At 41.2% G+C, this 14,345-nt stretch overlaps 1 protein-coding gene across 1 annotated transcript in view; it reads left to right on the top strand.

The window, feature by feature from the left end:
- The window catches only part of LOC104946162 (protein bicaudal D homolog 2-like), a 19,831-nt gene extending 5,726 nt beyond the window's left edge, over positions 1–14,105 (top strand). Inside the window, exons 4-8 of the mRNA XM_010771932.1 lie at positions 8,235–8,690; positions 9,290–10,276; positions 10,457–10,608; positions 11,120–11,345; positions 12,705–14,105. Coding sequence (XP_010770234.1) covers positions 8,235–8,690; positions 9,290–10,276; positions 10,457–10,608; positions 11,120–11,345; positions 12,705–12,707 — 1,824 coding nt within the window. The 3' untranslated portion in view covers positions 12,708–14,105. The remainder of the gene's footprint in view (positions 1–8,234; positions 8,691–9,289; positions 10,277–10,456; positions 10,609–11,119; positions 11,346–12,704) is intronic.
- The last annotated feature ends 240 nt before the right edge of the window (positions 14,106–14,345 follow it).

The following is a 14,345-nucleotide window of genomic DNA, read 5'->3' as shown; positions in this document are numbered from 1 at the left end:
ATCATGTGCGCCCGCGCACCTTTGCAGCTTACAAAGCTGCATAAAGGCTACCTCAGCTAGTTTGACTCGCACATTGAGTATTTATTCAGTGAAGATAAGCACAAATGCTCGGGTTCCGATGGGATTCTCTCATGCTGAGCTGCTGACGTACTTCAAATGAAGCCTACAAGTATCACTCAAGAACCAATTTTTTGCTAAAAAATTATCCCAAATTTTAAGAATCGTTAGAGATATAAAATACGAATGAATTTATAAAGCAATAAGCAAATACCATCAGTTAGGAAAAAGCCCATAAGATAAAAGTTAATTTAAGCCAGAGATTTAAAGCAAGAAATTGAGTTTGCTGCCTTGAGGTCCTGAGATCCTTTAACAAATAAACTGGCAAGGGGCTATTTTAGAAAAAAAACAGAAAAGAGGAAAGGGGATAAGAGATCATTGTATTCTTATGTTTACTTTCATATTTGCCTCAAATGTTCTTATTATGGCGGGAAGTACTTACTGGTGCTTGAAAATCAAAGTATTACTAAAATAGTCAATTCTGATAACATTTTTTGTTTAATAGTCATTTGACAACACTGAATATGTGAAAAAAGAAAAAATTATTGTTATTTATGTTCAAATACAATGTAGTATATAATAAAAACTAAAAGCAAAATGTCACTAGCCCTAATGCCCAAGTGTCTTTCAAATGTCGTGTTTATAATTTACAAACACAAGAAATGGTATACCACTGAACCCTATGATGTATTGTATTTAGCGGATTCAGGTAGCCCACATCAAACCCTCTCGTATTTCAGTGCCCCCTCCTCTGCACCTTGTGCAACTGCTACCCCAGCACTCCTGCTACTGCTGCGTGCCCATCCCATCATCTCATAGCGCCTCTCCGATGACTCTCGCAGAGGTGTATGCAGAGCACAGCATGTCAGCTCACCATTGATTGAAGTTTCACATTACAGTCATTCTTTTCATGAGCAACGCCACCTTCCCTTCAGTACTACCAAATGCGCTTTCACCACTACCCGTGCACTGCAAATGCTTCTTGTTGTAGATCACATGTGTCTGCTGGTCAGCTGGGCCATTGGTCAGGGAACTTTTTTTTATGAGCAGTTTTTGCAAGCGGATAGGCAGAGTCTCAGGATGTAATAGGCAGCACTCACCCCAGCCAATGTTTCCTGGTGCCACGGTGGAAAGTATTTGCACGACTGGCGCTAACTCCCACAATGAGGACAGCCTCAAACCCCAGAGCGCGTCATGCAAGCTCCCGGCATTCCTTCAAACACATTCCAGAAATGTCCTTTCCATCTACAACTCCTTGAAGGTGTCATGATGGGAGTGGCCAGGCACCTTTACGGGTTGAAATTAGTCGCAAGTGGGTATTCCCTGTGGCTGCCCAAGATGGGTATGCTGTGATCCATCAACAGCACCTACACACTTGAGGGAGCCCCCCACCTTTTCTCTATTGGTAGGCAGCCATTTCTGCAAAAATTCGGTGTCTGCGTGAACGAATTAGTTCCGCGGCTACTAACAACGTTTCTGCAGCAGCACAGAAGTCTTGCACACATCCGCACACAGGATGGGGTTTACTCACTCCGAAAAGTGAGTGTCCAATGGGCTTCTGTACTCGGAGCCGGTCGGCAAGCTTCCACAGCAGTGCCCGATGTCACGCCTCTTCTTTAGAGGTATACTACCTAGCGGAATGATGTGTCCTAGTGTCTTCTTCCCATCGCTGGCTTGCAGTTTTGTGTGCCACAGGGTTAGGAGTAGGTTTTCCTCAGACATCCTGGAAGCTTCTCCACCCACTGAGTGGGTGTGAAAAGATGGAACAATATTATCCCACCACTGGGGTTGGCCTTCGGTCGAGCCATCCAAACACCGGCGGCATTGGGCAAACGAACTCTGAAAACACAAACAAAAGCATACATATTTTTGTTTAATAGGTAAAAGGCTTGCGTAGCTCAATTAATTAAATGCTTGAAACACTGTTGGTCGTATAATGGGCGTGTGAAACACTATGGTCGTATAATGAGCGTGAAACACTTTGGTCGTATATGTGAGCGTGAGAACACTTTTGGTAGGTTAGCCAACGTTAGCTTACCGAGTAGCGTTGTCGGTTGGAGTCGTCTTGGCGTTAGTCTCTGCTGCGTTGTTGTGATTGTCATAAATCTCCCCTCAGCTTCTTCTGGTATTACGTCTTGGCTATAAGCAGCCTTTTCCGAAACAAAGTTTTCCTTCTTGCTGTGATAAAAAACCACATACCAAGAAGCAAGGACACGATGGCTTCCACATCCTCCATTGTTGTTGTGTGTTTTGTGAGTTGTGTCGCATTTAAGATGACGTCACGGCAGTTGTATGCAGCGTCGCTCCGCCCGCCAAAAAGCCGATCGCCCCGCCTACACTGCGTTACTATAGTAACTACCCCAGTTCCTAAACTGTAATGTGAGCGCAGCATTAAAGTGAACCGGGCCTAATAACGCCTAACCAAACCGAGCGAGGCCTGCAGTGTAAATGCGCCGTAAGAGTTAGACCTAACACACTTAGCCATTTGATCTACCTCTGGAACAAGATAAACTAGGTCCAAATTCCAGATCAGTGAATCCCTTATGTTTTATCTTGTTCTGTTTTCATTTTAATATTGTTTTTATGTTTTCTGTATAGCACCTTGGGCTGCTTTGCGCATGAAAGGTGCTATACAAATAAAGTGTATTATTATTGATTTAAATAGTTGTCAATTCTGAACAGGGTTAATAATAGTGTATGTATTAAATATAACTCAATGTAGTTTCCCAAGCAGCAACAGCAAATCCATACATCTATAACCAAATAAATAAATAAGATCCTATCTTCCTGGAATGTGTAAAATAAATGTGCATATTATTCCTGACATCAAAACAAGTGCAATATAGAAAATAGTTAAATACTGTTGGAAGGAACGACAGCCAGGTTTTACATCTCAGCCACAAGGTCTGCTAGTTTTAGCTTATTTTAAAAATATCTATACATTTGAAAATTCTGAACAGGATTAATATTAGTGTATGTGTTAAATAGACAGTGAATCCATACATGTATAACTACATATCTTATCTTCCTGGAATTTGTAAAATGAAAGGCATTATTCCTGACATCCAAGTGAGATTTAGAAAAGAGCTTAAGACATAGAAGGAACGACAGCCAGGTTTTTCCGTCCGAGCCGCACCGTCTACAAGATTTAGCTTATTTCTACATTGCAAATGAAGCGAAACTGTTTTATACTGTCAGCTTTTAGTTCAGCTTGTTGAGTGCAATTTGCTATTAGGTTAATTAGTTTGCTCTGGGTAAAACCTAGTGGTGGCGAGGGGCAGACTGCAAAGAAAACAGTTGAAAAAAAAAAAGTGTGTGTGTGTAAATATTTTGAAACAAGTTTTGTGGGACATGCATTATTTGCCTGCATTCTACAAAATGATGTCTTAACTTACACCTCAGTAACCCGTGTTTATTATGATCAATGTTTCCACCAGACCAGGGCTGAGAGGGCGTCGTGAATTTTGAATTGAGCCGTCCCTTATAGATACCATCTCTTTACGTTTCCCTGCCGACGGGGACACCCCTCCTGGCATGCTCCTTGGAAGATGCGGCTGTGTTTTTTTTTTTTTCGTCACAGGAACGCGCTTTGCTGGCGGCGAAAATAATCCCACCAGACTCCTTTGCCCCTCCAACAGAGGGATATCCTTGTCCTTTTTCCTTTTCGTCATTTCAAGCGATAAAAACTCTCGATCGTCTCTCAAATTATTTATTTTCTTGGGCGCCCTCGGCTCCAGTTCGGGGCGTTCCGAGCTGAATAAGGGCGTCAAATAACGGCAAGACGCCCCCCTGGCGGAAACACTGATGACGATTATCTGAGTTTTAACCAATATGAGTTATTTGTAGCTCGTGGTTCCTCCTCCCTGTTCTAACAGAGAGCTTTGGGTTCCTTCTTCAGGCACCATTTCTTTGCTGTTTGGTCTGGCTGTGGTCCCTGAAACCCAACTCCTTTCTCTTTGGGGAAACCATACACAATCACTTTAGCCAAACAGGAAATGTTATTTAAAAAAATCCAACTGTTCTGTTATCTTTTAAGATTTTCCTAAATCTTTGATACCTCAGGACTCTTTGTGGTCAGTTGTGAAAGGCCTTTCCCCACGTTATGTTTAATTATTCAAAATGCATCTTTGATTTGGGTGGATTCCCAGTTGTGATGTTAAAGGAAATTAGATCCGCTCCGTGAAGAAGAAGAGAATGGCTGGCTTCTTCTAAATTGATGACACCATGCCACTTCTCAAATTCACTGAGTTAACTTACATTGAAATAAAATGCCAGTCACTGTAACAGCAGACTTCATTCTGTCGTCTGGCAGAATAATCCCCACTCAAAATCCAAGTGTTACCGGTGTTTCAAACACATGCTAAAATGCCTCCTGGTCATTTATGTTGTTTCGTAGTAGATTAAGTTCCTTGCGAGACACAAAGGTTGCAGAAATATCTTCGTCACAAAAGTATGTTCGTTATTATAAAATAAGACGGAGCATTATGTAGCCTGCAGCCACTACCAATCAAAAACATCACGACATATTGCAGGCATTAGCGGTCAGTGAGGCGGCATGAAATTAATTTCACTGATTTGCACAGCAGCGTCAGAACACGGCACGAACTGAGCTCAGAAGACAGGAGCACATCTGCTTTGCATAAGCTCTTCACAAACACCATTAAATTGGAAACTCTTATGGCTGCTAGTAACTGGTAACCCTTCCGTTTGGTGTGTCCCCTACAACTATTCGTGTATACCCTCCTCAATACAAAAGCATTTTAAACGGACAAACAACTGACCATCTTTCTATTCTTAGCTGCTGACTGGGGTGAGGGCTTTGAATGTAGGCTAAAGTTCCTCCTAAAGTGGAAGGACAGAGAAAGGCCATGTTGTATTTATAACAAGGGTTTGTCCTGATATGTTAATGTACTCGTGAGATGTCAGGGCAACCTTTACCTTACATTTGGGATGGAAACTTTGCCTTCAAGTTGGTGCTAGATCCAGGGTCGCCATATTCATACCGTTACAAAATTAAAAGTGACCTGTGGGTGTTACTTGAAGTCTTACATCTGTTGAATGCACTTACTTTCTCATAATGCATGTGTAAAGTGGATAACCTAGCCTGCATTGATAACTATCTATAATAACTTGCTTTGAGACTTCTTCTCGCTGCTTTTGTAGGCGCGTTACCTTGTTACCACCAACTGTTCAGTGAAACAGTGTGAAACCATTGCTGCAATGTGTAGATTAAAAAAGGTGACTCTCAGATAACTCCCATTGTGTTAAAGCAGGGGTGGGGAACCTCTGGTCTCCGGGCCGTATACGGACCGCGAGACCATTTGTGTAGTAGGGCTGCTCGATTATGGCAAAAATCATAATCTCGATTATTTGGGTCAATAATTGTAATCGCGATTATTCATTGACTTTGAAAACGTCCATTTATTGTACTTTAAAACAAATACAAATAATAATTTGAACTTTTTAACTGTTGAATTATATGTTATGGGTAATCAACTGAAAAACCAATATAAAATAAATGATACCTTCATGTCTACATTTAAATAAATAATATCAAAATAATAAATACCAATAAACAAGATCAACAAACATGTTGCAGTGCACTGTCACAACCTGAAAACTCCTTAACATATAGCCAACATTTTGGTAAAACATATTCAACATATTCCACTCANCATCTTGTTTCCGCCGTCTAATGCCGCTTTTAGTATAGATCGCAGACATTTCCTCCTCCTCGGGGCATTGCTATTCAAGTACCAATTCACAACTGGGGCGCTTCCCGTGCAGAATGCAAACTATAACCTCTAAAAGTTATAAGTATTTTTTTCTTTCTTATAGGGCTATGCTTGAACTTGGCTATCACCCGGTTGACCGGCTTAAAGCCCAGTCCGGCATGGAGAAACCACACAAAAAACACATACGGCTTCCACAGGAGTCTGTATCACGTTACTGAGTAAGGTATTATACAGTATTTAGAATTAACGTTGGAATATGACGTTAAAAATGACAAAAGTTATGTCGTTTACATTTCACATCCACCTCTCCACTGTACAGAACGGAACAGCAAAGAATGTACTAGTATTACTGATACACCAAAATAACCACGTACTTTTTTACATGACTACACCAAAAGCAAGAATTTCCTCCCCCCCAAAGGCCCTTTTTGAAAGGTAAGTGTAGTAAATGGGGAGCAGTAACATTTGCTACTCACTCCAAGGTACAAAAACAGTGCCAAGACCAGATCGGCTCTGAAACAAAGACTCGCACACAAGAGTAGAGGTCAGCGCCAATCAGGACGCGCTGCTCGGAGTGCATCGGACGTGGAACCGCCAGTAGTGCGCGAACTGGGCGACGCGAGGCGGTCGAGAGCTGGGATGCGCTGTCCCTCTTACGTACGTTATTGGTATGTTATTTTTTTACGAGATACCATAAATAACAACTTACTGGTACTGCCACGTGCTATGAAGGAACGATGACGGATCGACCGTCTTCCGTGTACTCATAAGCCAAGTCGTAACAAGTATCGGTGTCCGCCTGAAACCGTGCCGCAACATTACTGCTCCCACTCCTGACCAGTGAATGGTTAGGTCCATGTCTCGGACGTCTCCGAGGAAACACAGGTGTGTCACCCGGAATGGTATAGAAAGACTGACGAGGATCCGCGGGAGGGGTAGGGTAGGCGTGGCCGAAGTGAGAGATTGTTGAGTGGGACTGTTGATCACGACCAGACCGGATTCAGTTACATTGAATTTAGTAAATTAGGCAGAGAAGCAGAAGATAAAAAGCACAGAAAATTGACACTGAATAACTCTTCCCACGCACACATGGGTAAAGTGGTGACTAGAAACTAAGTCAATAACCGAAATGAGAAACCAATTGATTTGACTACAATCGTGCAACACCAATTTTCTCGTATAGTGTGTGGCACATTTACCACCTAGACATACAGTTGTTACAGATCCCTCCTAAAGTCAATTGTATAATCTTAAGAGCTAACTGAACCATTACGTCAAAATAGAAATGATGCAAGTAAGACATGGTCCGTAATGCGAAACAAATTATAATGTTTAATTTTTGTAAGTCGAGTAATATATTGTATTGATAAGACCCATCTCCTCAACAAAATGAGAAAGCGAGATTAAACTTCAGACGAGGATTAATATATAAAAATGATAACTAATGAATTTTTGTCAGTGAGATGGAGAGAATAAAGGTCCCTGCCTACGTCCGCTAGAAAGTCGAACATCACGCCACTCCCTTGAAACCGGACGGCCTCCAGTAAGACGCGCTCCGAAGAGGACCAGTCCGAGGACTAGACCGACAGTGTAGTCCTCGAAAAGGGGAACGAAAGGGTAGAACGACGGGAAAGACACCCGCTCATCGTACAGTTTTGGGGACCCCGTGTCCCTCCTATTGTTATTCTGTTATTATTATTTTTATATATATGTCCGGGACAAAATTCGCCCTGTTTTCTATTGAGACCGCCACTATTTCAAGAAAGGGGGGTAACAAATAAGGTTTATGGTAATTCGGGCACGTACTTATGCACTGCACCATAATAAAATGCTTCAGAATTTACTGTAATTGACATCGGACAACCATGTTAATTTGACAGTGCTGTACCAAGTAAATGGCATTGTACTTTCTAACTCACGTTGACTATGAAACTTAAGACGTTTAGAATCTAAGAGTAGTGTACTCGTCGACGCCTGCGACAGCAGTTAGGTATAGACACACGCAAAACAGACTTAACCAACTGTCGGTTAAACTAAATGTCAATTGTAACGTCATAAAGTAAAACTAATTTTCAGACACGGGGACACGGTCTGAAATACAACAAGACAGTTAGGTTTAGTGTTTCCATAGCAACAACAACTTCCTTTCAACAGCGCTAAATCTCCTTCAAAATAAAAGCATGTCCATACAAAATAGGAAGCCAAGCCAAATTACACTTAAGAAATATATACAACTGCAACAAAAGTAACAAACACAATATCCTTTTCAATTTGAAAGAACATACATTGGGTTATTTACATTAACAAATAACTATAAAACAACAATACTGTAGAATAACAAAATGAATGCCTTGAATAAACCGAAATGCACGTGTTGAAGCGTGCGCCACAAATCAAAAAAATAAAATGTAGTTTAATTATTATTTTTGACCGTCTGCTTAGGTGGAGTTTGAAGGTCTAAAGCATGAGATCCGGCGTCTGGAGGAGGACTCTCAGTGCCTTCACAGCCAGCTGGAGGAAGCCATGCGTCTGAGAGAAATCGCCGAACGACAGCTGACTGAGGCCTTAGAAACGATTAAAACCGAGCGTGAGCAGAAGGCCACTCTTCGAAAGGAGCTCTCCCACTACATGACCATCGGCGGCTCCTTGTACAGCAGCCCTTTCAACATCTCCATCGACAACCTGAAGCTGCACGATGATCACTCCATATTCTACGAGCCGGACAACGACGATCTGATCAGAGGCTTTGAAAATGGCTTGGCCAAGATGGCAGAGTGTGAGGAAGACAACAGAGGGAACAAGAGAGAGGCTTTCAAGCCGGCTCCCGGCCTGGTGGACGACCTGCTGAGCGAGCTCAACATCTCTGAGATCCAGAAACTCAAACAACAGCTTATGCAGGTATGAGGTCGGCCTCCATAACCACAATGTATGGCCTGATCAGATATTATCAACACATTCACTCAAAAATAAATGTATTACAAAGCATGTAATGCACAGGAGTAGTTGATTGTCCTTACTAACTGCTCTTGGGTAACTCTTTGATCTCAGCTGATGTATCTGGCCTGTAGTTTACTCTTCCATACAAGCAGTAAAGTGCCCAAACATTTATTTGTGTTAAAACTAAATGGGTCAGTTGAATAATATATCTGTAATAAAGCAATGTCTCCATTCATGACCGATATATTTTAAGACATTTTTACGAAAGTTTGTGGAGTAATATTCAATCCATTTGAACATTACATGAATAGACAAGCTAAGTAAATGCACAAAGCTCATCAGGGATTTAAGATTTTGAAGAAATGTTTTGTTGACGATGCCAAAACGGCAACAATATTTAATACAAAATGTCAATGCGCAGGATTAATACATACATTTAACGTAGTCAGAACTGTAACTGTCCAAGTGTTGCTTACAATGTAAATACATGATTGTTGATCATCTTTGGATTTATCAGTTGTACATGCAATTTTGAAAACGCCTTTCTTTTATACGTTTAGGTGGAGCGAGAGAAATCGTCCCTGATCAACTCTCTCCAGGAGAACCAGAAGCACCTGGAGCAGGCCTATGGGGCTGTGTCTGAGCAAAAGGAAACGGTCAACAAGCTGACTGAGAACCTCACTGCCATGAGGAAGCTACAGGCCAGTAAGGAGCGCCATTCTGCTCTGGACAGTGAAAAAGACCGGGACAGCCACGATGACGGAGACTACTACGAGCTGGACATCAACGGGCCGGAGATCCTGCAGTGTAAATACACAGTGGCTGTGTCTGAAGCTGGGGAGCTGAGGCAGGAACTGAAGACGCTGCGGTCCAAGTACGAAGAGTGTCGAACACAGTATGAGGAGGAGCGCTCGCGGTTCGATAACGACGTCCATGACCTAAGGTCGAAGTTGGCGTCCCTGGAGAAGATCAGCCAGGCGGATCAAGCAGATGTGGCTCGTCTGGAGAAGGAGCTGCGTCTGGTCAGCACGTCGGCGGGAGAATCACTCGGCAGCCTTAACGTGGCGCAGGATGAGCTCATAACGTTCAGTGAGGAGCTGGCCAATCTCTACAACCATGTGTGTATGTGCAACAACGAGACGCCCAACCGTGTCATGCTGGACTACTACAAGGAAGGCAAGGCCATAGTGAGAAGAGGTAAAGAAGGGAAGGAGTCTTCCATACTTCTCACCAACGGGCTGATCACTGAGTCTGAGTCTGAAAGCTCCAGCAGCACCACAGTCACATCCGCCCCAGAGCACCGGCCAGAACCCATGAACGTGTATAACCTCGTGGCCATCATCAGGGACCAGATCCTCCACCTGCAGCAGGCGGTGGACCGCACCATGGAGCTGTCCCGTCAAAGACTTGCAAACCAGGAGCGGAGCACAGTGGCAGACAAGGACAAAGAGGCTTGCATTGGAGAGATCCTCAAACTGAAGTCCCTGCTGAGCACCAAAAGGGAACAGATTGCCACTCTCAGAGCCGTGCTGAAGGCCAACAAACAGGTCAGAGGACCCCAGTGTGTCTGTATGTGTGTGGCCCAGCTGTGTGCATGCTGCTGCTGTGTATGTTTCCCAAAGGAAGGATGTTCATTGTTTCTCAGATAGACTTGGGCCGAAAATAACCGCAGTGCAATAAATGAATAATGAATGAATACTTATATAAGTTCTTATTCCCTTTTTTAGACGGCTGAGGGTGCGCTGGCCAACCTGAAGAGTAAGTATGAGAGCGAGAAGGGCATGGTGACAGAGACGATCATGAAGCTCCGCAATGAACTCAAGGCTCTGAAAGAAGATGCCGCCATGTTCTCATCTCTTCGAGCCATGTTTGCTACAAGGTATGATTACTGGTTTACTACCTAAATGTGAACAAGCACTTATTTACATTTTTATTCCTGACAAACATGAAATTAGCCAAGACTTTGCCAAGTGTTCCAGCACGCACGACATTATTCAAACCAACTAATGTCCTGTATACTTCAAAGGAAATATGAGAACATTACCAGATTAGAGAGGACATTTATTTCAATCATGTTAATTCTTCACTTATTTTAGCATATTTCTCCTAAAAATGAAAATGTTAAATATTTCATGTTGGTGTGTATAAGACACAAGGCATTGTGGGAACAGTCTGATGTAATACTGTGTGAGCTAGCAGAAACCTCATCCTCCCATCTGGAAATTGCTGTCTCGGGAATGGAGAAAACATGTGACTGCAGCAGTGGATAAAAGGCAAGCTGCTCCACCTGCTGGATATAACGTTCCTCTCTGGTTTCTTCCTACCCCCCTCTCTCTCTCTCTCTCTCTCTCTCTCTCTCTCTTCTCTACATCTCCCTCTCCTCCCCTCAGGTGTGATGAGTATGTGATCCAGCTGGATGACATGCAGAGGCAGCTGATTGCTGCTGAGGATGAGAAGAAGACTCTGAACTCTTTGTTACGTATGGCGATCCAGCAGAAACTGGCCTTAACCCAGCGCCTGGAGGACTTGGAGTTTGACCATGAGCAGGCCCGCCGCAGCAGCGCCACAGCCGGAGGAGGCAAGGGCAACACAAAGGGAGCCTCTGCCAGCAAACATGTAAGTCGTATGCTCTACTGCAGAACCAACTGTGAGCCACAAAGCACCTGCAGAGGCTCTGGGTTCTTCTGCAAGGCTTAAAGTGGCCCTTTTAAATCTCTCCATCTTTATTATTATTTTTATTTTTGTATCTTTTATTTTTGCAAGATTTTTCTCTCAGGCTGTGCATTCACTAATATATTCTCACTCTAAGCTCTCTGTTTTGGAGCCATTATACCTCTAACACAATATATGGCATACTAGTATTATTTCTTCGTCCTGTACAGTACATGTATTTATTTATTCATTCCACACAGTTATTTTAAAACATGTTCACTTTACGAAACATGTACACTCATACTGGGTTTAAAAACAAATGTAACGTGCATGGTGGAAAGGAGCAGGGAGAAGAACATCTTATTTGACCTGCCCCTTCTAAAAAGTCAAATAAAAGCAATATTATTTCAGTCACAGTTGCTTACAAATACTGAAACAAATCCAGAACACAATCAAAAGTCAACTTCATACTGTCTAAATATGCTTTCATGATTTTGCTCACAATGTTAGACTGGTTTAGCAGAACCATTCCTCTCTGTGCTACCATTCATGTCAAAAATAACATACAGAATATATTCATTTGGGCTCAAGGAAGGCACACATCTCCTGAGCATGACGTATAAGTGTTATTTTCCTTGTGATATTTATATATCGTTCTTTGGCTTGCGATCCACATGAAACATGAAACTTGAATTCTAAATTGAATTCAACTGAATTAGCTTTCCAGGCTACATCCAATTCCAAATGTGTATGTGATAATTATAGGAATATATCATTAGTAAGTGTGCGGGTCATTTGTTTTGTGAGAGGATGATGCCACATGTAACCAACAAAAGAATTATGTGAAGAAGTGCTTAGATATTCTGGCCTGAAAACGAGTTGGATGAAGAGGTTTAATAACAATGTTTACAATGATGTTACATACATGTGTTATCTACCTCGATATTGATCTTGAAGATTTCATTTATATTTAAGGTCAGTTCATATTACAACTCCTTTTTTCGCTCACTGAGCCGAAAAGGCTTGTGTTCTATAACTAGTGATATACTATTCTCTATTTTCTGTATCATATTCAGGAAGTGAAGAGTTTGATTACATTATTTGAATGATAATGACATTGAGATCATGTCAAATGTCCCTGTATTATCAGTGACTCCTTACTGAATCCTGCATGCATTACACCCCTCATTCTTCTGCTTTCATCTAATGTTACCTTAATTATATAACTTGATCTAAGTGATTCAGTGGAAATACACATTTCAACAATCAACCAACAATCTAATTAATGTGATTTCTCTTCTGTTTCTGTGTTTCTATTTGCAGTAAATCAATCAAGTGTCCTTAAGGAGCTCCGTCAGGCTGTCTGTGACAGTCTCCAGTCACCCGGTTCCTTCACTCTCTAATCCTGCTCCAAATCATGTTAATGTTAACACTAGAACATATACATCAGTCATTGCCAAGGGCCTTGTTTTAGAGTGCCAAAACCAGTGTGAACATTAAGAGAGAATGACTCGTCGCATCAGCGGTCCTCTGCAGTCTTCCAACAATATGCACCACTATTATTATTGAACCATAGAAAGCATCAGCGCAGGCCTCTGCTGATCTCTCATTGCCAATGTTACCATGACTGTGCACTTTTTCGCTTTCCCGACCCATAGCTGATTCCTCTATCTTTCTAAAAATCATACTAATTATTTGAAATATTATTCATTCATTTTTTTTACCAGATGTGCATGTTCATCTACCAGGTGATATTTTTAAGTGGTTCAACATATTTTGTATCCTTATTTATTTCATAGCAACACATTGAGAGTAACTGCTTTTAAACCAGAATCTAACAAGAGGGACAAAAACACTTTTCTGCCTTAGTTGTTTTCCTTTTGGCCTTAAATGTATGGGTGCGTTTCTGACAACCCATATAAACACTTTCTAGGTATTCAAGATGATTGATAACTTTTGTTCCTGTTTATCTGATAAAAAGAAATACGAAATATATTATTTTCACTAAAGACGATCCTGCAAATATGGAACTTCAGTTTCAGGGTATTACTTCATGTTGTGTGCTTGTCCCTTGTAGACATGGCAAAGCTGTTACAAATTCAGTATGCTTGTTACGACTAAGAAAGAGTATTAATGCAAAGCTTATTTAAACATTTCTAAGTTAAGGTCAGATGTTGAAAGTATTCATTAACTTTATTCATGAAGGAGAGTTTTAATGTTATTGTTTTAATACACCTTTGTTTAAAACGTCTAAGTCCTTATATCTGCAAACAAGCCTGCAATGCCATTTTGTGTCTGTTTCTATGACTGCAATTTGCAAACATGGCAAGAAAAAAAAAACTAAATGTTTGTGCTATGTTAAACACATTGTTGCTCACATACTTGGTCCTAATTGTTTTTTTAATATATGATTTTACTATATCTGCAATTGTATTTATTTGACACTGTTCAGACAACAGGATGCCATTATCCTCTTTCTTTCATAAGGGAGTCAAGAGTAAAAGTGGCGGGTCAGAATATTGATCATTGAAGACTGAACATAGGGTAAAACCAAACACTAGTAAAATGTTTGACTGTGGGTTACTGCTAACAGTTATGGATGGTGAAAAAATAAATTAACTTTAAAAGTGTAATTTTGGTTCATTATCATGCAAGCATAATGTTACTCATCCAATTGTCATTTTTATTAAAGCTTCATTCTTTCACTGTTGAGACATTATCCTATATTGCTTGTTTAGAGTCAATTATTATGCCTCCAAGAGTTGAGAAAAAGCTTCACTATTACCATGTATATTTCTTTCTATGCCTATCTGATGACTAAGAAATGAATTCATGTATACATGCACTTTCTAGTCTCATACGACACAAAGTTGGATCTAATTTGAACGTTACATTTACCCTTTTAAATTCTGAAATTTACAACGAAACAGTTTAATAATGTGTTCAGCCATAGTTTGGAGATCA

This window comes from Notothenia coriiceps, unplaced genomic scaffold (assembly GCF_000735185.1).
Source record: "Notothenia coriiceps isolate Sejong01 unplaced genomic scaffold, NC01 NC01_scaffold00010727, whole genome shotgun sequence".
NCBI classification, from domain to species: Eukaryota; Metazoa; Chordata; class Actinopteri; order Perciformes; family Nototheniidae; genus Notothenia; species Notothenia coriiceps.
This window is presented reverse-complemented; position numbering and strand designations above follow the sequence as displayed.